The 22,443-nt window shown below is 44.0% G+C and overlaps 1 protein-coding gene across 1 annotated transcript; it reads right to left on the minus strand.

The window, feature by feature from the left end:
- Positions 1 to 3,226: 3,226 nt before the first annotated feature.
- On the minus strand, positions 3,227 to 14,078 carry LOC101130144 (signal-regulatory protein beta-1). The gene is made up of 5 exons (XM_031004990.3): positions 13,697 to 14,078; positions 10,616 to 10,933; positions 9,684 to 10,016; positions 4,707 to 4,821; positions 3,227 to 4,167 (listed from the first exon to the last, which is right to left on the minus strand). The coding sequence occupies exons 1-4, from the start codon at positions 14,076 to 14,078 to the stop codon at positions 4,709 to 4,711; spliced, it is 1,146 nt and encodes a 381-aa protein (XP_030860850.3). The 3' UTR covers positions 3,227 to 4,167; positions 4,707 to 4,708.
- Between the last annotated feature and the right edge of the window lie 8,365 nt (positions 14,079 to 22,443).

Here is a 22,443-nt window from a genome sequence, read left to right on the forward strand (position 1 = left end):
CCTGTAATCCCAGCTACTTGGGGGCTGAGGCAGGAGAGTCACTTGAACCCGGGAGGTGGAGGTTGCAGTGAGCCGAGATTGCGCCATTGCACTCCAGCCTGGGCAACAAGAGCGAAACTCCGTCTCAAAACAAACAAACAAACAAACAAAAAATGATTTTAACTGATGCAATAGTGTCAGGAAGATGGCAGGATCCGTGCTTGGAGCAGCAAGTTGCCTTCCCAAGGAAGGAACTGTCAAGGAGTTCTCAAGGAACTCCAATCCTTCAGTGAAGATATGCTAGATGCATAGATGCTTATTCAAGTAAAAAATTTTTGTAGAAATCACGTGCAGAATTCATTTTCAACTTTCGATTGACTTGGTGCAGCATGGAGAAAATTTGAATATTTGAAAGAACGGGGAGCCTGGAAGTCCATGAGCTAAAATTCCCCCTTCATCTACCATATTTCACCCCCACTCACGACATTAGATGCAGATGACTAGGGAAGACTTCGGGACACATGAGGAACTGGGAGCCCACGGAGGCCTCTCCAGAAGACTAAAGATTAGGCCTGTGGGCTTAGGAATTGAAACTTCCTAGTCTGAAATCAAGCTCTACCAGCTCCCAGGTGTGTGACCCTGGGGACACTATTAACCTCTCTGTTTCTTGAGTTTCCTCAACTGTAAAATGGACATAATAATCACACCAACCTCATAAGATTGTTATGGGAATTAAATGAACTCATATATGCAAAGTGCCTAATAATATCTGACTGTATCCTCAAACCTAGATATTCAGTTTTACTATTATTATTATACATATTAGCTAGACATTATTGTTGTTAGGTAGAATTTTAGTAATAGCAACAATTTTAAAAAACAGATCCTCTGCCTTCAAGGATTTATGATGTTATGTGACAACCTCGGCCAATGTCTGGGGGAGGTGGGGGTACCATGGTGATGAGCTGAGGTCATGTGCTCAGCACCAAGGTCATGGTGCAGCCATGGCCTCTGGGGAGAATCACTATGACTAGGGCAAGGTGCATCCTAATTAGGGTCTACACAGATGTTCATAGAAAAAGTGCTCCAAATCTTGCCTCATGCTGGGATAGGAGACAAGAAAATGCTCCCAAGTGGAAATCCAGAGGAACAGGAGAGATGGACTGAGAGGGAGAGGAGACATCACATAGAAATACACCTGTATAGAGCAGACTGCACACAACTGTGAGTCCTATGAGCAGAGAAGGTGGCAGGGCCTGTCCAGGTGAGCTGGGACACAGGGCTGGGGGTATCTGTCTGAATGACTCTCATGAAGAGACCTCAGACTCTATGCTCTGCAGGGGAGGAGAAGCCCCACCTTGCCATGATGTCCCAGGAGGGAAGTTGCTGTGGGAGGAAGGGGCATGAGACTGGGGCCATCTTCCATTGTGAAAGAGGAAGTGGACACAGTTGCCACTGCTAGGAAGTTGCTGACGTCTGTGCTTGGGGTTCCCAGACCTGGGAGCCTTGGACAGTACTGGAGAGAGGTTGACTGACATAGAGCCTGCTCTATGTCCCAGAGACTCTTACCTCATGCCAGGGGTCCCATGACCCTTCCTAATTTGAGAGTTCAGACCTATAGGGTTCTGTAGCCAAGGACTGAGCTTGCAGCTTCAGAGACCATAATTCCAGGTGTGGCACATTTGAGGGTCTGTGGCTGCAGAAGCCTTTGGGGGTGGAACCAAATCTCCTGGGTGACCCCTACAAGAAGTCTCTCAAACCAACACCAAGTAACAAGCTGAGCAAATCAAAAAACAACTGCTCTTAGATCTGTCGGAGAAATGAGGTCATAGGGCAAAATTAGAGAGACAGCAGGGTGATATGGAGAATTACAACTTCCTGAATTAGAAACCTCCATGGGAAAGAGTGCTGGGGTCAGAAAACCTGCACCATGAATGGTGAATTGCTATAAGTTCAGTGAGGACCAGTCTGAGCTAAAAACTCAGGAGGACCCAGTCATGGGAGCTCCCACACTTTTGTGAATTTTACCTACAGCAGCTTGATTGGTCCTCATAGTGGGTATGAGAGAAATATTCAGTAGTGCTTCCTGAAGAGGAAGGAGAAAGGGGACCATTTCAGATTATACCAGAGTGTTCTCATCATCTTATGCTTGTTCCATATCAGAAATATACAAGAAGACAAACACTGTTCCAACTATCCTTGCTATGTTTTACAAAGAAATAATAATTTAATCCTCAATGTTTCCAATCCTTTGAATTACCATAAACTAAATATTTTTCCCTTGTGTCCACATTTGCAACTGATAGTATTATATTTTCTAATATTTTGACAAAAATTATGAGGACCACAGAGTAGTCATTATATTCCCCTTTGGATGTAGAGTTTCTTTCCAGGGTTTCAGTATTTTCACAGTCGTTTTTGTAATCTTGCACTGCCATGCAAAGTGAGGACTGCCCTGTATTTAGTATAATGTATGTAGTAATATAATACAGTGCTAAGGAGAAAAGCTAATCAAATTAAGAGACATTGGAATGCTAGGGTGGAGAGGAAAATGGATATTTTACATAGGGAGGTTTACATAAGTTGCCTTTAATAAACTGAAGGACAGAAGAGTGAGCCACGCAGCTGTTGCGGGGAAGAAGCCGAGGAATGACAGGATTTGACTTTTCCAAAAAATAACTGAGGCTGGAAAAATGCAATCCATCAGAGGCTCTATAAGTGGTCCAGGAGGAGATGATGCTAGCTGGGACCATGGAGGAGTGGTGGAGGTGAGAGGTGTGCAGGTTATGAGTACAACTCCTTTGTGTGCTGGGGCAGGCTTGGACTGGCTCAGGAGAACCAACTGTTAAATTTTCAGGAATTGTGTATTCTAGTTGTTAAAGTGTTAGAAGCTTGAAATGGGCCATGTTGGGGATATTCACCCCACAGAAATTGACAAACACTACAATTCAGCCTTCTGCTTTCTTTCAAACATTTACCATCTATCTCACCAGGGGACACAAGCATTTTGAAGCAGAACTGAATATGAGATATAAACAAAGAAGAAATCAAGAAGGACTTCACAGCTTTAGGGCTGTCACAGTATTTTTACCATGAGCAACAGAGTTGTGAAGGTTGCAGGATGATAGAAAAACTAGTGTTTCCATCACAGAGAGAGGAGGGAGAGATGCTTTCTTACTGGGTGTGAGGAGTAGGACACTGTCTTAGTCCATGTATGTTGCTATAAAAGAATACATGAGGCTGGGTAATTTATAAAGAGAGGTTTATTTGGCTTTTGGTTCTGCAGACTGTACAATAAGCATGGTACTTGCATCTGCTGCTGAGGGCCTCAGAGTGCTTCTGCTCACAGTGGACAGTGAAGTGGAGTTGGCATAATATGGGGAGAGAGGAAGAGAAAAAGAGAAGAGGGAGCTGCTAGGCACTTTTAAACAATCAGATCTTGTGGGTGCTAATAGACCAAGATAACACCAAGTCATTCGTGATGAATCCATCCCCATGACCCAAACATCTCCCACCTGACCCCAACTCCAACACAGGGGATGAAATTTCACATTGAGATTTGTAGGGAAAAAATATCCAAATTATATCATATGTATAAACAAAGAGGAAGGATAATCATTTTTCTCCTTAAAACCAGGATGAGTGTTAATTTGTATTCAGGAGGCAATAGAGAATCTCAACAAGGCTGGGTAATTGGGTAGGCAGGAATCCAGAAGGCAGAATAACTCTTGAGAATCTGGACTGCAGTTTGTGGCTTACGGAGAGTCCAAGACGATGGAGGAGAGGTGTCCTGATGTGTTTAGATTTGGCGTGTTTCCCACATCCTAGGGAGGTGTCATGAGTCACTCCCCAGAGCCCCATCCCATGGCCTCTGCTCAGGACCATGAATGAAGACTGCTCTGGAGAATCAAGGACTCTGCAAAGGAGCAACAGGAGCCTGTGGGCGGGAAGATGTCCTGGGAGGGGAGGTGTTTGGAGCTCAGTCCGGGGAAGCTTCTCACCAGCCCCTTCTCTCAGTCAGCGCCATTCAAGGAAGGAAGTAGGCAGGAGAGCCTGGGGGTCCCATGTGGCAGGGGAGGAGGGAAGGAGCTGTGGGTAACATGTCCATATTTAATCATCTGCTCATCATTTAAGAAACATTTCCTGGGAGGCTGTTGTATTCCTGGTGCTGGTCTCCTTCTGGGATGCCTGTTGCAAGTGGAGAGGCAGCCCTGAGATAGGACTCTGCTGGCTCAGCCCTCCTCCTGAGTCTTGATGCCTCTCTCCTCATTGCTTCCACTCAGGCACACAGAGGGTCAGAATGGGTACAGCCCTAAGAGCTGCCCATCTGTGGTTTCTCAACATGACTTGACAGTGAGGATTCTTTTGGGCCCATGGAGTTCAGCATCAAATAGTCTAGGGATGGCCTGCAAGGGACCACCCACTCAGTAGCCCCTGATTCATGCTCCTCTTCTCACCTCCTCATGTGACCCCTTGGGTGCTGTAAAAACCTTTAAACACTCTGGCTATAGCTCACCTCCTCAAGCACTCACACACTTCCTGGGGTTGGGAGACTCTTAGAGTCCTGACTCTTAGAGACCCTGAGAGTCCTGAGGATGCTGAGGGAGCTCTGTCACCTTCTCTAAACCCCAGTGACCCTGATGCTGCATGATATGTGGGCTGGGCCCTCCTCCTGGCCCTGCCCTTTTGGAGCAGCCCTTGGTCAGGCATCCATCCCCCACACTTACAGTCAGGCCTTCTGCTTCCAGTAGACATAGATGACAGAGACACCAACCACCAGCAGCACCTTGGGGCCCAGGAGGAAAGCTATGAGAAGTGGAGCAGCAGAAGTCAGTGCTGGGCCTGGAAATCAGGAGACAGGAGAAGTTAGGAAGGGGCTACCCAGGATGCCATCCCAGAGGCCCCCACTTATCCCACCTGAGGCTACGTGGGACCATCAATGCTGCAAAGCTTTTGAAACTGCATCTTACCCTGGCTACCCTAGCTCCAACCCAAGGCAGAAGCCAGGGAAAGAGGTTCCTCATTCCCTTACCCTGTCCCAGGCTGCCAGGCTGTCCTCCCGGAGGGACGAAGTGGAGAGAATGTGTACTCATGCATTCATGTGTGGCACCTGAGTCCCTCACTTGATCCTCACAAGCCTGTAGGGCAGGGATTATTATTCCATTCTGATGGGGAAATTGAGGCTCAGAGAATTTAGGGAGGGTCACAAGGTTACTCGCATCCAAACTTAGGGAAGCCCATCATTACGTCCCTTAGGATGATTCCTGAGACTGTGTCCTTTCGAACAAGACAAGTCCAATTTCCCAGGGTCATAGGAAGAATTACGAAAGGGAAAGTAGGTGTCATGAGTATAACTGAGTACCCCCAGTTTGCTAAAAGACAGTTTATTTTCTTTGTTTTCTTTCCCCTTTCCCCCTGCTCCCAGTTTCCTACTTAGCCCTTCAGAAATGCAAATATAACCTTTCACCTCCCCCTCACCAGACATTCCCTGCAGGGCAAGTTCTTCTGTATACTCCAAGACAGATCTCTCCTGGAGAGTTGGCACACCAAAGCATACCCACCACGGAAACTTCACCTCCAGGGGTAGCCTCCAGACTTTCATCCACCAGGAGGGCATATGGAAAGCATGCCCCCTTGGCCACGTTTGCAACTTACTTCTGCTCAGGATGGCGCCACCTCAACTGTCAGGTAGCTAAGTCACCAGGCTAGTAGAGGGACCCCTGCCCTTGTTCCCATCCCCATTACCTTATAAAAGTGTCTGCTTTCTTCTCCAAAGGGGAAGCAGCACATTTGAAAGCAGGACACGTTGTGTCCCTTCCCCAGCCTAGCTTTTTTTTTGTATCAGACCTCACGCTCCTTGATTGGATTCTACATGCAGCAAGCAGCTAACATGCTTTTTGGTTATATGAAGATGGCTTCAGAGTGAGAGAGTTGCAGGCTGCTCTGTTTAGCCCCAGTGGTGAGGGTTGACCCCATGTTCTTGAGAGCTGGGGAGGCCCTTGAGGGGCTGGGCCTAATGTACTGTGGTGGATAGAAAACACCCTGGCTTGACTGTCATGCTTGGGAGGGACTCAGACATCAAGCTCACATCAACCCCAGAGCAGGTGCCATCTGAAATCTCTCTGTTGGACAGACAGTCAGATCTGGGGAAGCACACATTTGGATTCTTTGCATTTTTACAATGAGCATTTTTTTGCTGTTAAAAGCAAACAAATGAAGATATGTTTACTTCTGTTTTCATGTACGTTTTCTGGGAAATAAAATGGTACTGATGGGTCCTTAAGGAAGGAATGGAGATCTCAGCATATGTGGCTGGAATGTTGGAGGCCGGCAGTTCTCAGCTGGGTGGCTCTCTGGGACTTTGTCTCCCCTGAGGAGAGCTGCACTCTCCAAGTGCACTCCTCCTTCTAGGGGGCAGCCCATAGAAAGATTGGCTGAATTGAAAATAGGAAGGCCACGCCTCTCTACTCAATTAGCAAAACTCTAAGGGACTCTCTCAGCCCTTGGCTCCTCTGCAGAATCAGCTGGGTCTTTGTCCTGCCTGCACTGTGGCTCAGCACGTCCCTCTCCTACCCTTCTGCCTCACTCCCTCAGGCATATTGACCCTGACAGCACTGTAGCATGCTTCCTGAACTCTTGTATCCACCTCCAGTTGGCCTCCTAGCAAAATTGACAGTGGAAATGGTCTGAAAAGCAGACTGTAAAATGCAAGTTTGGAAACTGACCACTCATCAAGATCAGCTGGCAATGAGGACCCCAGGGCTGGTAGTGAATGGAGCTGGGCAGGCCCTGGCTTGCAGCTATAGTGCAATTAATAAAACTTTCACTGTCAGTGAAGTGGGAAGGAAATTCCTTGGCATCAGGCATTTGAAACCGGATTGGGAAATGATAGTTATGAGGACTAAGGTGTTTGATGGCTGTTGCTGGGCATCAATTCTTTGGGGAAAGACGACGAGAAGCTAAGAGTAACTTATCATGAATTAAGGCTCAGTGTAAAAACCAGAGGACTTCTTGGCAGCAGTGTAGATTGTTATCTCCTGGAGCCAGAGGGCAGAAAGAATAGAAGATTGGGTTCCAGAACATTATAAGAGTAGCAGAACCACAGAGGTGGATGAATCTCAGCTTCAATGGGCTGCTATGCTGGGCTAGGGCCCTGATGGGGAAGTTGTGGGACCCTGAGATGTGGGAGAGAATGTTTGGGTCAAAGCACTTACAGATCATCAGCCATCTTCTGAGTTTCTGGGGACTGTTGCAGCAGCATAACTAATTATCTCTGTAACTAACCTCCCCAAACCAAAAGAAAAAACAAAAAAGGAAAAGTAAATTTTGCACAAACCTGACTCTGAGTATTACTTGGACAGAGAATGCCAAACTGCAAAATGACTGTGGGTCAAAAGAGAACCTTCAACACACCCTAGTGCACAGTCTCACTCGGCTGCCACGCTGCTGGTGCAGTATGTCACATAAGGCATCTTGCATGTTGTGTACCAGCCCAGACAACCTAAAACGCATTTCCTGACATAGCACATGAGCAAGGATGCTACATCCAGCACACTGAAAGCACCCAAAAATGGCAGCCCTGGTCGGAGCTCTAGTGAGTGGATGGAAGTTTAAAAAGCAAATTCAGCTTCAGATAGATAGTGCAGATTCATCTCTTCCGGCTCCTCCTTGAGAAGTATGACTAAGAACTCTGGAAATATGAGGAGCAGGCATAGGAGAACTTCCAAGGTGAAAAAGGAAGGCAGACTGGCTAGGGATCTGAGGACTGAGGAACAGCCGTGAGGCCAGGCACCTGGGATCCACCCCCACAATATGAGCTCCCAGCCATAGAACATGACAAAAAAAATGACACAGAAAAGAGAAAAAGCCTCTATTCACTAATATAAATCCCCACTTCAAGAAACTACAAGAAGTAGAGCAAAATAAACCCGAAGCAAGCTGGAGATAGGAATTAATAAAAAAGAGAAGAGAGCAGAAAATTAATGAAATTAAAATATAAAAACAATACAAAAACCAACTGAAGCAGCTGATCCTTTGAAAGGATCAATAAAATGGGAAAAAATTATAGCAAGGCTGATGATGAAGAAAAAAGAAATGGCACATTTTAAATATCAGGATGAAGCGAGGGCTATCACTACAGACCCTGCAGACATCAAAAGGATCATAAGGGATATTATGAACAACTCTACACACAGAAATATGACGACATAGATAAAATGGACCAAAAACTCTTTGGAAAGCACAAGTTGCCACATCTCACCCAATATGAAATGAATAATGTGAATAGCCCTAAACTATTGAGGAAAGTGAATTCATAATTTTAAAGTACCCCAACATATTCTTGAGGTACAGTAATTTCATAGAAAAATACTAGCAAACATTTACAGATAAATTAATACCAAATCTGGTGCACAGAAAAACGTTTACAAAAGAAATTTGGGGAAATTTGAATGTATGCTCCATTTTAGGTGATGTGAGATAATTATTTTAACAATTTTATGAAATTTAATGGTATAAAATTTTAAATTTTATGAAGTTTATAATGATATTGTTTTTGTAAAAAATGTCCTCTACTATCAGATCACCCAGTTGTGGACTCCTCTTGCAACCACGTGGGCGCGCATAACTGGGTGAGCAGTGGATGTGACGATGCACTTTCCATACATCTCTGATTATAGGGGACATTGTTGTCCTCCACTTCCTGTCTTCACTCTTCCAGCAGACAAATCAGCGACCCAGCATTGACCCAGTAGATAAAGCCAACGCCGTAGAGTATGTGGCTGGGCCTTCTAAAAGTCTTCTGGAATAGACACCCCTCCTGGTATTATATGAGAGGGAAATAAGATATATTTTGGTCATAGACGGGGGAACACTGGCCAAATTGACATCCTTGGGATGATGCCCAGCAGAAAGAGACGTTTCTCAGATTAGCATAAATTTGCATTATAGGCCGGTAGTGACCCTGTCCTCAGGACCTCAGACTTACCTTAATTAGTTTGGACCAGTCATCTGGTCTAATGCCTTGATCTAATTGTCTTCAACAATATCCCCCATTGCTTCCCAAGTCCTGGTTTCCCCTTCTGTAAAACTCCAGACTCACTGGATGGTTGAAGCAGGAAAGGAGATCATAGATGAACAGAAACTTGCACATAATAAATCTGCAGAGAGCCATTGTGATTGTTATTGGTCAAATATCACCATCAGGACCCAAAGGAGGCCCTTGCTTTGACCAATCGTGGTCACCTGGGGGCGTGGTCCAGGCTTAAAGTCCACATGTCTTTCTGAAATTCATACAGCAGATGCAGGAGTCTGCAGGGCGCAGGTCACAGATATGAATGGAAAAGTTTAGGAAGGAACAGACAAGGCAGAGGTCAGAAGGAGTAGGAAGGAGACGGGGTGGCTGATGAGAAACGGGAATGTAACAACTGTCAGGGGTAAAAAGCAAGATGCAGAACGTGATGAACACATGATCCCCTTGCTTCCTTTCTTCCTCATTCAGTACACATTTATGTCAAAAAACCTGTCAGGTTGTACCTCAAACTTTTAATAGTGATGACTCTTGGAGGGTGAGATTTGGGAGAATGATGCTGACTTTAAAATTCTACTTTATATTTATAGACTTCTAGCTTATTTTATGACAAACATAAATATTAATTTTAACATGAAAGAAAAAGATAAAATTTAAAAATTTGAAGTAACCTTACCAGGAGCAGTATTTGAGCCCTGCTCCTTCGGGTGGGCTGAGACCTTCAGGTCATGGCTTTTGCTGACCGCTGGCTGCCTGTCATGCTCCACCTGGCAGGTGAGCTTCACATCATCCCTGTGGGCAGATACATTCACCAGGAGCCAGCTCATCCAGTTGTAGGTACCATCCTTGTTCTCTGTAAGGGTTGAGGCAGTTTCTGTCCGGGACACGTTTCCATTCTCCAACCAGGTCAGCTGTAGTCTCTGGGGGTAGAACTTCCTCACCTGGCAGGTGACATTCACCTGGTTCTCTGCCCTCAGGGGCTGTTGAGTAACCTCCAAGGTGGGTGGAACTGAAACAGCACAGGGCAGAAGCTCTGACCTTGTGGCACAGACAGATCACAGGGAGGGCTCCATAACGTAGCTCCCCCACCACGGTGAGGGCATCACCAGGACAGTGCCAGGCAGGCAGCAGGTGCTCAGACATTGAGGGTGCTCTCTGCATATGAGTGAAATTACTAAGCACAACGGCCAGCACACAGTAGGTGCTCAAGGACTGGTAGCTCCTACTAGGCTAAGAATGAGGGAAATCTATAAGCACCACCCCGGCATGCAGTTGGAATGTTGTAACTGTAGCAAAATAAAGAAAATCACCAAGCGCATAGAGGCTTAGCTCATAGTAGGTACTCATTAACTGTGTTTGCTATCAGTGAAATAAATGAAATGGCTAGCACAGTCCTTGGCACCTGGTGGGTGGTGTGGTCACCTAGCCACTGCCATTAAAATGTTAGTAAGTGGCTGGCACATCTAGGGGCATGGGAGGTGGGCAGTTAGGAATTTAGGTTCCAGGCATTTCAAGCCCTGGAGCAAGAGTGGAGCTGGATGAGTGGAGGGTGGAGGGGAGTGGGCTTGGCGGTCAGGTGTGGGCTTGGGCTGGGTGAGGGTCCTCTACCTCGGATGGTCTCAGATAAGTTGGCAGTCCCACGAAGAGGGTCCCCCTGCAAGGTGACGTGGGCCACCTCGCAGATGACTTGAGAGTGAACGTCCTCGCGGGTCAGCACCACCTTGGCTGTGCTGTGGATGCTGTAGGACACGTTCTCTCCTACGGGGTCCACGTTGGTCTGGAAGTCTGAGAGCTGATTCCCATTTTTGAACCATTTCAGGGTGATGTCTCTGGGTGAGAAGCCGTGGGACTCGCAGGTGAAGCTCACTGTGTGCTGAGGTGTGGCCCTCGCCGCAGGGCCCGATACCACGGGGGCAGAGGGTTTGGCTACAAAAGGACCATCGATAATCAGGAGACATGACTCAGATGACAATCACTAATGATAAGTGTGTGACACGTTAAGAACCTTCGGAGACATTATTTTTTATCCTTCCAATAATGTGGAAGGATTAATGAGGGTGGTGTCCTTATTCTCATTTTACAGAGCAGGATGCAAAGGTTGGGAGAGGTGAGGACCCATGTGAGGTCAGACAGTGTAGGGGCAGGGCCCAGAGGGAAGTCCAGGCCTGAGTTCAAAGTCCTCTCCACAGAGGGTGACTTCCACCAATCTGGGCATAGGAACAAAATTACTGATTGGTCTCCCTCCCTGTTATTAACTGGTCCTAGCTGGCTTCCCCCGGAGAGCTCACTAACCTCACAGAGGGCATTTATAGAAGCCAATACAGGGATCAATGGCAAAGTGGCACCACCGTGAGAGCTGCAACCAGGCTGCTCAGCCCAGGAGAGGGGTGGGCTGACACACCCAGCTCTTCATCTGCAGAATAGGAGGACGGCGTTTCTACTTCCTGGGATGTCGCCAGGATTCAATGGGGCAATGGAAGCAGTTTTGCTCTGGATCAAACACAGAAGATGCTTCCCCCAAAAAACACAGATCTATCTTTCACCCAGACTTCACAGATACACAGAGGTCTCTCTTTAGGTCTTTATGAATTATCCCATCTTTTTATTCTTTTCACAAATATTTCAGTCTGTTTTGTTTTTAATACTTTTTGCTGTATAACTGAATAATGCAAGTGTTTGGAAAGAGAAGGTTGGGGCATTACTCCACACTTTAAAAAGTAAAGCTGAGTGAGTGCTGCAGAGACAGGGGTTGTAAGTCTGCCTGGTGGGGATGAAACCTTGGCTCCCCAACCTGCTCACCACTCGGGTCTCCTCTCTGAGCCTCAGTGTCCTCATCTTTAAAGGAGGCAACAAATGGCTCCTCCCTCATAGCACTGGATTTAAGGAGACTCTGGCACAACTGCTGGTCTCTGGCCTCCTCCCTGCCTCCCTCCTGTCTCATCAAGAGAATCATTTAGGCCTGCAGCATGGCTAAGAGGGGTGAGCACCCTACTGTGAGTTAGCCAATCTGAGTCACATGTGAGCCACTTACTGACTGTGATTGCCTGGGCTGGGGAGGCACCACCTGGAAACTTCTGTGTCTTTGCCTGTGATACCTGCACAATCAGGATAAAGCCACCTTCCCCACCTAAGTTCAAGGGTTGTGGGGAGCACTGATTGCTACATCATGTAGGAGGGAAATTAGGCAATTTTCTCAAATATGAAGACACACATGTCTTCTGACCTAGGAAAGTCACTTCCAGTTGGAATTTCCCATCTGAAGAGGGTGACACATGTACAAGGTCATCCACTGAAGGATTGCTCTAGTAGCTCAAAGTTGGGAATAAATTACATGTCCATTGACAGAAGACTGTAAAATAAAATTTGATATTTCCATTAATTGGAGTATTCTGCAGCTTTAGACAATGGAGCAAGCCTTTATGTCCGGATATGGAATCTCCATATGGAACGATAGGGTGTACGTTTGGGAGAAGTTTTCCAATCAGCAACGAGTTTTAGTGTCTGAATGTGAGGTGCATTCTGAACCTTTGGGAGACTGATGAAAAGAGAAATGCTGGCTACCTGACACGTGGTTCCGTTTGAGGAGCTTTTACTTAGCACCTATGATGCACCTGGCTCTTCTATGGAGACAGTGTCTAATACTGGTGAATGAAGGAGACTGTCTTGATTCAGATATGGATTCTGGGTCCAATTCTGTCACTAACTGGCCCTGTGACCATGGACAAGGCCCCTGTTGTGTCTTGGCTTCAGTCTCCCATCTGTAAAGGGGGTTGGGCCGGATGGTCTGAAGGTCCTTCCTGTGCTGACATTTTAGAATTCAGGAGTTAGGATGAAGCTCTTGGGCCTCTGGGAGGAAACCCCAGATAAGCATTGTTGCAGCCTTATATGGGAAACCCCTAAGTCACCCACAAGTGGGACCTCTTTCCTGAGGTGAGGGACATTCTGAATGATGCAGCTCTGCTCAGAGCACATGGTAACTGTGTGACTCAGTCCCTGAATCACACAAGGGTTTCCCAAATGGACCCACAGCAAATGCCAAACGTATTGGCATCTCCTTCCACAAGGCCATCAGATTCAACAGTGAATCTGTGCCTCCCAGGAATCTTCCCCATGTGATGTTTCTGAAGATTAAATAAAGAAAAACACAATTTACCCTCTCCATGCCCTGGATGGATTTCTCCTCATTAGAAGGGAAGAGAATGTAAGCTTGGTGGGGAAGAGCTTTGGGCTGTTTCATTCACTGCTGTTTGCACAGCATCTAGGGCAGAGCCTGGCACACAGTGGGGTCTCAGTGAGTGCCTGCTGCATAAAGAAGAGACTTGGCCACCCTGAGGGGGAAGCCTTCTCTGGAGGCAGAAGGCAAGGTCCAGCCCTGTGCCTGGGCAAGTCACTCAAATTGTCAGTTCCCTCATCTGTGGAACCAAAGGGCTGGGTCAGCTTTGGAAACACAAGAGCTGTAGAGCCGCAGACTGGGGATGTCGTCTTTCCCATCATTTACAAGCTGTGGAGCCTCGAGTAACTACCATGACATCTCCAAGCCTCAACTCATGTGATCTGGAGAAGGGGTGACATCAGTTCATGAAAATGAGCACAAACCACCACACCTGATTATTGCTCTAAGAATGGACAATATAATTGTTTACTTATTGTCACACATCAGGGGATGAAGGAAGCCCACGCTGTACTCACCATGCACAGACAGCTCAGTGCCTGCTCCAGACTTAAACTCCACGTCGTCGGGGCTCCCTTTCCGGAACTTCACACAGTAGTAGGTGCCGGCATCTGCTGGGGTGATGTTACTGATGCTGATGGAAAAGTCCAGGTTGTTTCTCTTTGTGGGGTCTGAAACAGTTGTTACCCGGGGAAAGTGGCCTTCTTTCTGATTGTAGATTAATTCCCGGCCTGGTCCAGCTCCTCTGAACCACTGGGTGGGCCCCACAGGGATCAGGGAGGTCACATTGCAGTGCAGAGTGGCCGTCTCTCCAGCTGCGACCGACACGGACTTCTCAGGCTGAATCACCTGCAGCTCCTCCTCACCCAACACTCCTGGAAAGGAGCACAATGCAGTCATTTTTTCATCCTTACCTGATCGTCTGTGTTTCCTCAAGTGTTTATCAATGACTTTCATTGACTGGGTACACACCAAGAGCAGGCCTTGAGCTCAACACAGTGTGTATATTATCTCATTTAACCCTCTAAACAAGCCTGTAACATATGACTGTATTACACGTAAAGACATGGAAGCACAGAGGTTCAATTTCAACGTAGCACTTTGGGTTGAGGATATGGGTGGAGCTCCTGAGCCCTCCTTGGAAGTGTCTGCTTTGGCAAATACATGATCCTCCGCTCTCTGGCCTTATAGGGTGTTGCACTTTCTGGACCATTGCATTGATCATACAAGGCCATATGACGTCTTTGGACCATTGAGTTGTGAGCAGAAGTGATGGGTATAATTTGTGGGCTGTATGTTCAACTGCAAGAGCACCTATGGATTAAGCTGTCTTTTCCACAGAGACCCACAAGACTCTGACAGTGTTTGCTCCATCAGCCTGAATGCATGAATGACCATGGTATGCAGAATCCTGACCCACACTGAACATTCAGCCTAAAATATAAATACAATATTGTTTTAAGCCCCTGGTGATTGCTTACCCATAGCTTAATTAGATTACATTAATTTCCTAATACTGATGTGACAAATTACCAAAATTTAGTGTCATAAAACAAAAGGAATTTATCATATTATAGTTGCAGAGGTCAGGAGTCCAAAATAATGCTACTGGGATACAACCAAGAAGTAATGACGAAAGAAAAATACACATTGGTAGAGAATAAAACAGTGGTAACTAGGTATGAAATTAGGGTAGGTGATGGGGAGATGTAGGTCAAAAAATACAAATTGCAGATGGTTGATAAAGAAGTCCAGAGAATGAAGGTTCAATATGAGGCCTCCAATGAAAAATGTTATGTTGAATTCAGTATTTTTGTTAAAAGCATATTTTATGTGCTCTTGACATGCACACACGTGCAGATTAACTATGGGAGATGCTGGGTGTGTCCAATTGCTTCACTAAATACATGTACATGAAAGCATCATGTTTTAAGCTTTACATGTGCACATTTTTTAAAAAGCTGTCAGTAAAGCTATGTGTCTTCTGGAGGCTCTATTTTTTGCCTTTCCAAATTCTGGAAGCTGCCCACATTCCTTTCTCACAGTTACATCTTCCCATCACTCTAATCTCTTGCTTGCATCTTCACAAATCCTTCTCTAGGAATTAATCTCCTTCCTCCTTCTTGTAAGGACCTTTCTTATATATTGTGTCCACCCTGATGCTAGACCCAGATGTTAAAACCACTGTCTTAAAAATGTTTGAAGTGGGGCTGGGCACGGTGGCTCACGCCTTTAATCCCAGCACTTTGGGAGGCTGAGGCAGGCGGATCACCTAAGGTCGGGAGTTCGAGACCAGCCTGTCCAACATGGAGAAACCCTCATTTCTGTGAAATACAAAATTAGTCCAGCATGGTGATGCACGCCTGTAACCCCAGCTACCTGGGAGGCTGAGGCTGGAAAATTGCTTGAACCTGGGAGGCAGAGGTTGTGGTGAGCCGAGATCACACCATTGCACTCCAGCATGGGCAAAAAGAACAAAATGCCATCTCAAACAAACAAACAAAGAAAAAAAAGTTTGAAGTGGTAAAGGAAACAATGGACAAAAAACTAAAACCATAGGATTATACATGCATTAACAAAATAAGAATATCAAGAAATTAAAATTACAAAAAAAATCAAATGGAAACATAGGAGTTGAAAGTACAATAAATAGAGTTCACTAGGGGGATTCCCCAACACGTGTGAGCTGGTAGAAAAACATCAGCAAACTGGAAGATGGGATAATTGAAATTATTGGACTGAGGTACGGATGAAAAAAGAAATGAAGAGAATAGAATCTAAGGGAATTGTGGGACATTATCAAATGGATCAAAATAACATTATTAGAGTCCTGGGGGAATAAAAGGGGAAGAAAGGAGCAGAAGATTATTTGAAGACATAATGGCCAAAATGTCTGCAAAGTTGATAAAATACATAAATCTAGAAATTTAAGATGCAGAGGAAATGCAAATTTAACTCAAGGATAAGCTCAGAGATCCACAATAATACACATCTTAATCCAACTCTTGAAAAACCAAAGTCAAAGAGAGAATTCTGAAAGCAGCAAGAGAGAAGTGATTTCTTACATTCAAGGGACCCTCAATAAGATTTATCAACTGAGTTCTTTTCAGAAGCATTGGAGGCCAGAAGACAGCGGGATGATATGTTTAAAATGCTGAAAGTGGGAAAAACCTGTCAACCATGAATTCTATACCTGGGAAGATGACTGTTCTTCAAACATGAGGGGGGAATTCAGATATTCTCAGATATACAAAAGCAAAGAGAGTCCATTATCACTAAACCTTATGTATAAAAAATGCTAAAGGGAGTGCTTCAGGTGGAAATGAAAGGATGCTACCTGGCAACTAAAAGTTGTATGAAGAAATAAAGATGTCCAGTTATATGTACATTTTTAAAAATTCACATTTTCCTGATGCCTCAATATCCCACAAACAAGCTGCGAGCACCCTAAATACATGACGAGGTAACCAGTGGGACAATGCTGGTCCCTGGCACAATTCCTCTTCTTGTTCTCCTCTACTGTGACCTAGTGACACTGAAACACTCTAGTAAAACGCATCATGCTTTTTCTTTGTGTCCTCCACCATGACTCCAGGTAAAGGCAATTGCTTCACGTTTCTCTTGCTTTCCCATCTGCTTGGTTGAGCCTACTCCCTGGCTCTCCTCCCACATGGCTTCCTGTGTGGCATGCCCTACCCCTTCTCTAGCACCTGTGAATAGAATAAATCATTCCATTGCATGTGCCTCTCTACATGAACTTTTCATGGCCATGTTAGAGTGATCCTTTAAGACTCAACCAGCAGGACTTACTATACCATTTTCAACACTAATGGCAATGAGCATAGAATCATTCTAAACTGGGGTGGAAAGTTCCTAGGAGACACTCTTTGACTGTTCTTGCCTTACTGATTTGCTACTTTGATTGGCTACTTTAATTTGAGAAGGCTTTTTACCCTGTTGGCTTTCTTGTGCTGTGCTACATACAGCTCTGTGTTGCCTTTTGGAGTGCTATAAAGACTCTCTATGCTAAGGTGTAGATCCTTTTCCAATATCAATAATGACATCCACCTTTCTTCAAGGGCACAGGATGACAAAACATCGATAACAACTTTTTGAAAGGAGATTCAAGTGATACACATATTAATGTCACATAATCCAGCACCTCTAAGTTGTTTTGGGGTGCCAGTGGCAACATATTCTTCATTTACAAATTTTACTTATAAATTAAAATCAACAAGCACTCCTGTTGGTGTCTTCAAATGAACCAGCTAAAAGCAGAGATTTTGGCAATGTCTTTCACGCCTCTTGAAGTCTCTAAACCACTCACAATGGCCATAGATTTTCCCCAGGGCCTTTGATGTAAATATAATGCCCCTCTCAGCCTTTGCTATACTCCATTACAACAATGAATATCTGGTTATCTGTTGGGCTCTCCCTGCTTCCAGATGTGGGGAGCATACTCTCCTGTTGTAACATTAACCATAAATTGTCCCAAAGCCAGACTCTGCTTATCTGAAATGGAGCCCACTGGAATCTAAACTTCCATGAAAACACAAAACTAAGATCACTGCCAGGTAGAGTGGCACCTTTCTGTTAACAGTTGGCATTATTATTACTGGGTTTGTTGATGCAATAATCCTCAACCAAACACTAGCTGAGTTCAGCAGCATATTAGAAGGAATATACACAATGAGCAAGTGGTATTTATTCCTGGAATACAAGAATGTTTCAATATACAAATGACAAACAATGTAATACACCATATTTATAGAAGAAAGAGAAGAAACACATGATTATCTCATTTGATGCAAAACAGCATTTGAGAAATGTGGACATCTTTTTGTGAGAAAATACATCACTAATAGGAATATATGAAAACTTCTATAAGATTATAAAAGTTATATACACATACCTTATTTTATTTTCACTTATGACCGACTAATTTACTATTTAATTTACCTATTTATCATGAATATTGATTACTGTCGTTATTATGACATTATCGGAAAAAGAAATCAGTAAGACAATCTCATTTATGATTACTATCAAAAAAGCTAAAATAGCGAGAAACAAATTTAATGAAGGACATGAAAGAACTCCACACAAAAAACTGTAAAGCCCTGATGAAAAAAAAAATAGAAGACAAATAATGGAAAGATATTCATGCTTGTGGATTAGATAATTACTTTTGTTAAAAGTGTACATACTACCCAGAGAGATCTAAAGATTCAATTCATTATTAGTAACATTTTAATGACATTTTCCTCAGAAACGGACAAAACAATTCTCAAGTTCACATTAGCCATAGAAAATTGTGAATAGATCAGTAGCAAAGACTTGGAACCAATCCAAATGTCCAACAATGATAGACTGGATTAAGAAAATGTGGCACATATACACCATGGAATACTATGCAGCCATAAAAAATGATGAGTTCGTGTCCTTTGTAGGGACATGGATGAAATTGGAAACCATCATTCTCAGTAAATTATTGCAAGGACGAAAAACCAAACACCGCATGTTCTCACTCATAGGTGGGAATTGAACAATGAGAGCACATGGACACAGGAAGGGGAACATCACACTCCGGGAACTGTTGTGGGGTGGGAGGAGGGGGGAGGGATAGCATTAGGAGATACACCTAATGCTAAATGATGAGTTAATGGGTGCAGCACACCAGCATGGCACATGTATACATATGTAACTAACCTGCACATTGTGCACATGTACCCTAAAACTTAAAGTATAATAATAATTAAAAAAAGAAAATTGTGAATAGAAAAGGCAATCTTGAGCAAAAAGACTGGAGGCATCACACTGCCTGATTTCGAAATTGACTACAGTGCCATAGTAATCAAAACAGCATGGCACTGGCATAAAAATAGACACATAGACCAATGGATCAGACCAGAGTGCCCCAAAATAAACTCACACATCAACACTCAATTGACTTTTGATGAAAATGTCAAGAAGACACAATGGGGAAGGTCAATCTCTTCAAAATGTGGCGTTGGGAAACCTGGATATTCATGTTTAGAGGAATGAATTAGAACTTCATCTCACATGACATACAAAAATCAACTCAAAACATATTAAAGTCTTAAAAGTAAGATCTGAAACTGTTAAAGTACCAGAATAAAAGTGCCATGACCTTGGTGTGGGCGATGAATTTTCAGATATGAGTTCCAAAGCACAGGCAACAAAAGGAAAACAGACAAATGGCAAATTACAAATAGACAAATTACAACAAACTAAAAAGCTTCTACACAGCCAAGGAAACAATCAACAGAGTGAAAAGACAACCAGCAGAATGGAAGAAGATGTTTGCTAGCCATACATCTGATGAAAAGTCAATATACAAAATATGTAAGGAAGTGAAACAACTCAATAATAAGAAAATGATCCAACTAAAACATGGGCCAAAGATCTTAAATGCCATTTCTCAAAAGAAGACATTAAAATGGCCAGCAGGCCTATAAAAATACTCACCTTACTATTCATCTGATAAATGCAGATTAAAACCACAGTGAGCTATCATCTCACGCTTGTTAGAATGGCTATTATAAAAAAGATGATAACTAGTTTTGGAGAGGATGTGGAGAAAAGGGAATTCTTGCACATAGTTAGTGGGAATGTAATTTAATAGAGCCATTAGCGAAAACAGGGTGGAGACTTCTCAAATAATTAAAAACAGAACTATCATATGATCTGGCAATCTCACCACTGCGCATATATCCAAAGGAAATGACATCAGCATGTCACAAAGATGTCTGCACTCCCATGTCCATTGCAGCATTATTTACAATAGCCAGGATATTGAATCAACCAAGGTGTCCATCAGTAGATAAATGGAGAAAGAAAATGTGGCATATACACAATGGAATTCTAATCAGCTTGACCAAAGAAGGAAATCCTGTCATTTCCAACAACATAAATGATCCTGGAAGATATTATGCTAAGTAAAAAAAGCCAGGCACAGAGAGACAAATACTGCATAATGTCCCTCATATGTGGAATTTTAAAATGTTGAACTCATAGAAGTAGACAGTAGAATAGTGGTTGCCAGGCACTAGGCAGGGGGTGCATCTGGGGAGATATTGGTCAAAGGATACAAAATTTCAATTTACTTAGGAGAAATTAGTTCCACAAATCTATTGTATAATATGGAGTCTATAGTTCATAACACGATTTGTATTCTAAAAAATTGTTGAAAGCAGATTTTAAGAGATCTCACCACAGAAATGATAAATATAGAAGGCAGTGCATATGTTAATTAGCTCAAATTAGTCATTCTGAAGTGTACACATATTTCATTAATATGCTATACATGATAAGTATATATAGTTTTGTGAACTAAAAATACAATAATGTGCTAAAAATTTCATTGACATTAGAAACTTGAAGAAACAATTATAGAAAATGAAATCTCCTGTGTGCGCATGTACACTTACTTATATGCACACACACATATATCTACACACATTTGCAAATACATATACACACACATATATGTATATGTACACACATATAGATACACATGTTCACAAATCTATATCAAAGTGTGACCTATTGTGAGAGCATGTAAGTTTGTTTTGTGTGTTAAATATGATTACAACACACGTTAAAATCTCAGTAAAATATTTGGCCCATAGAACGCATCCAACACATTATTTAGAAATTAAGTACATCCAACACAGTTGTAACTCTGGTTATTGCTAACCAGTGTGGTAGGTAATAATTAATTCTATGTTTACTTCCCTGCGTTTTCTAATATTTCTGCTAGTACTATAACATGACTAAAAGAATGAACTCTGGAGCCGGTCGACCTGGACTTGAATCCCAGCTGTTCCACTGACTGAGGTAGGCAACAACGCATGGACAAGTGACTCCCTCTGCCTGGCTCCTTGTATGGAAAGAGGAGATAATAGTTGTAGCTTACACACAGGGATGTTGTGAGGATCAGTGGAGATAAAACAGGCAAAATGCTAATAACTGTGTCTACATGGTAGGAAGAGCTCAATTGTTAAACTCTTACTGCTGTCATTTGGGTACAGTGTATGTGTAAGAAAAATAATTTGAAAAGTGAGACCCCTGCCCTCTAGGGCCTGTGAGGTGACATCACAGCAGGGCCCAGTGGGGAACTGAGAGGCTGCTGTGCCCAGCCCTGTGGTTCTGGGGTCAGCAGGGCTCTCCCAACTGCACCAGGAAAGGCTCTACAGTCCTGCCTGTCTTGGGGAAGGGGAAAGAAATTATCCATAGGACAGTTAAGAGAACCAAGGGAGGTTGTAGTACCTGTTATGGGCTGAATGTGTCCCCCAAAATGCGTGTGTTGAAGCTCTAATCCCCAGCACCTCTGAATGTTACAGTTTGGGAGACAGGGTCTTTAAGAAGTAATTTAGTTAAATGAGGTCATTGGGGTGGGCCTTAATCCAACATGACTGATATTCTCATAAGTTGAGGAGGTGAGGACACAGACACACACAGAGGAAGATCATGTGTTTAAGACACAGAGAGAAAATGGCCCTGTATAAGCCAAGGAGAGAGACTGCAGTAGAAACTAACCTTGCCAACACCTTGATCTTGGACTTCAGCCTCCCTAACTGCAAGGAAGTAAATGTCTGTAGTTTTAGCTGCCCAGCCTGCAGTACTTTGTTATGGAAGCCCTAGGAAAGGAATATAGGACCCAGTAAGCAGCAAATGTGGAACTTCTTAAAGAGGAAGAGGCCACAGAGAAATGGGTGGTAAGAATCAGGTCACAGGGGAGGGAGGAGCATGGGGGAACAGAGGACAAAGTGAGGAGCACCTTAGTTAGGACGGTGGCTGAACATTCCCAGGACACACTGCACCACGGGCCATCTCAAATGAGCACCATTACAGACTTCACCTCCTCAGAGTGGTGAAGAGAGAGGGCTGGGTCTGGAGCCACATAACCCTGTTAGGCTGTCTCTGAGCTCACTCTGTGACCCTGAGCATTTCACTTGGCCCTAGGGCCTCAGAACTGGTAAGGATTTAAATAATGATTCTTCTCTGCTTTGTCAATTGAAATATTATCAAAATGTAAGTAATTGTTGTTGTGGTGGTTGAATCGTCCCGTGGTTCAATGCCTCTGGTAGCCAGCGGCAGATCCACAGAGAAAGCACCCAGCTCCCTGATTTTCTGCTTTCAGTCAAGCCCTAATGCTTGGCCTTTCTTGGCAGCACTTGTCATTGTCTGGAATCCCTGAAAGTCCAGGGACAGGCCGTGGCTCAGTGAGCAGGGAAAAAGA

Source organism: Gorilla gorilla, chromosome 21, assembly GCF_029281585.2.
Source record: "Gorilla gorilla gorilla isolate KB3781 chromosome 21, NHGRI_mGorGor1-v2.1_pri, whole genome shotgun sequence".
Classification (NCBI taxonomy): domain Eukaryota; kingdom Metazoa; phylum Chordata; class Mammalia; order Primates; family Hominidae; genus Gorilla; species Gorilla gorilla.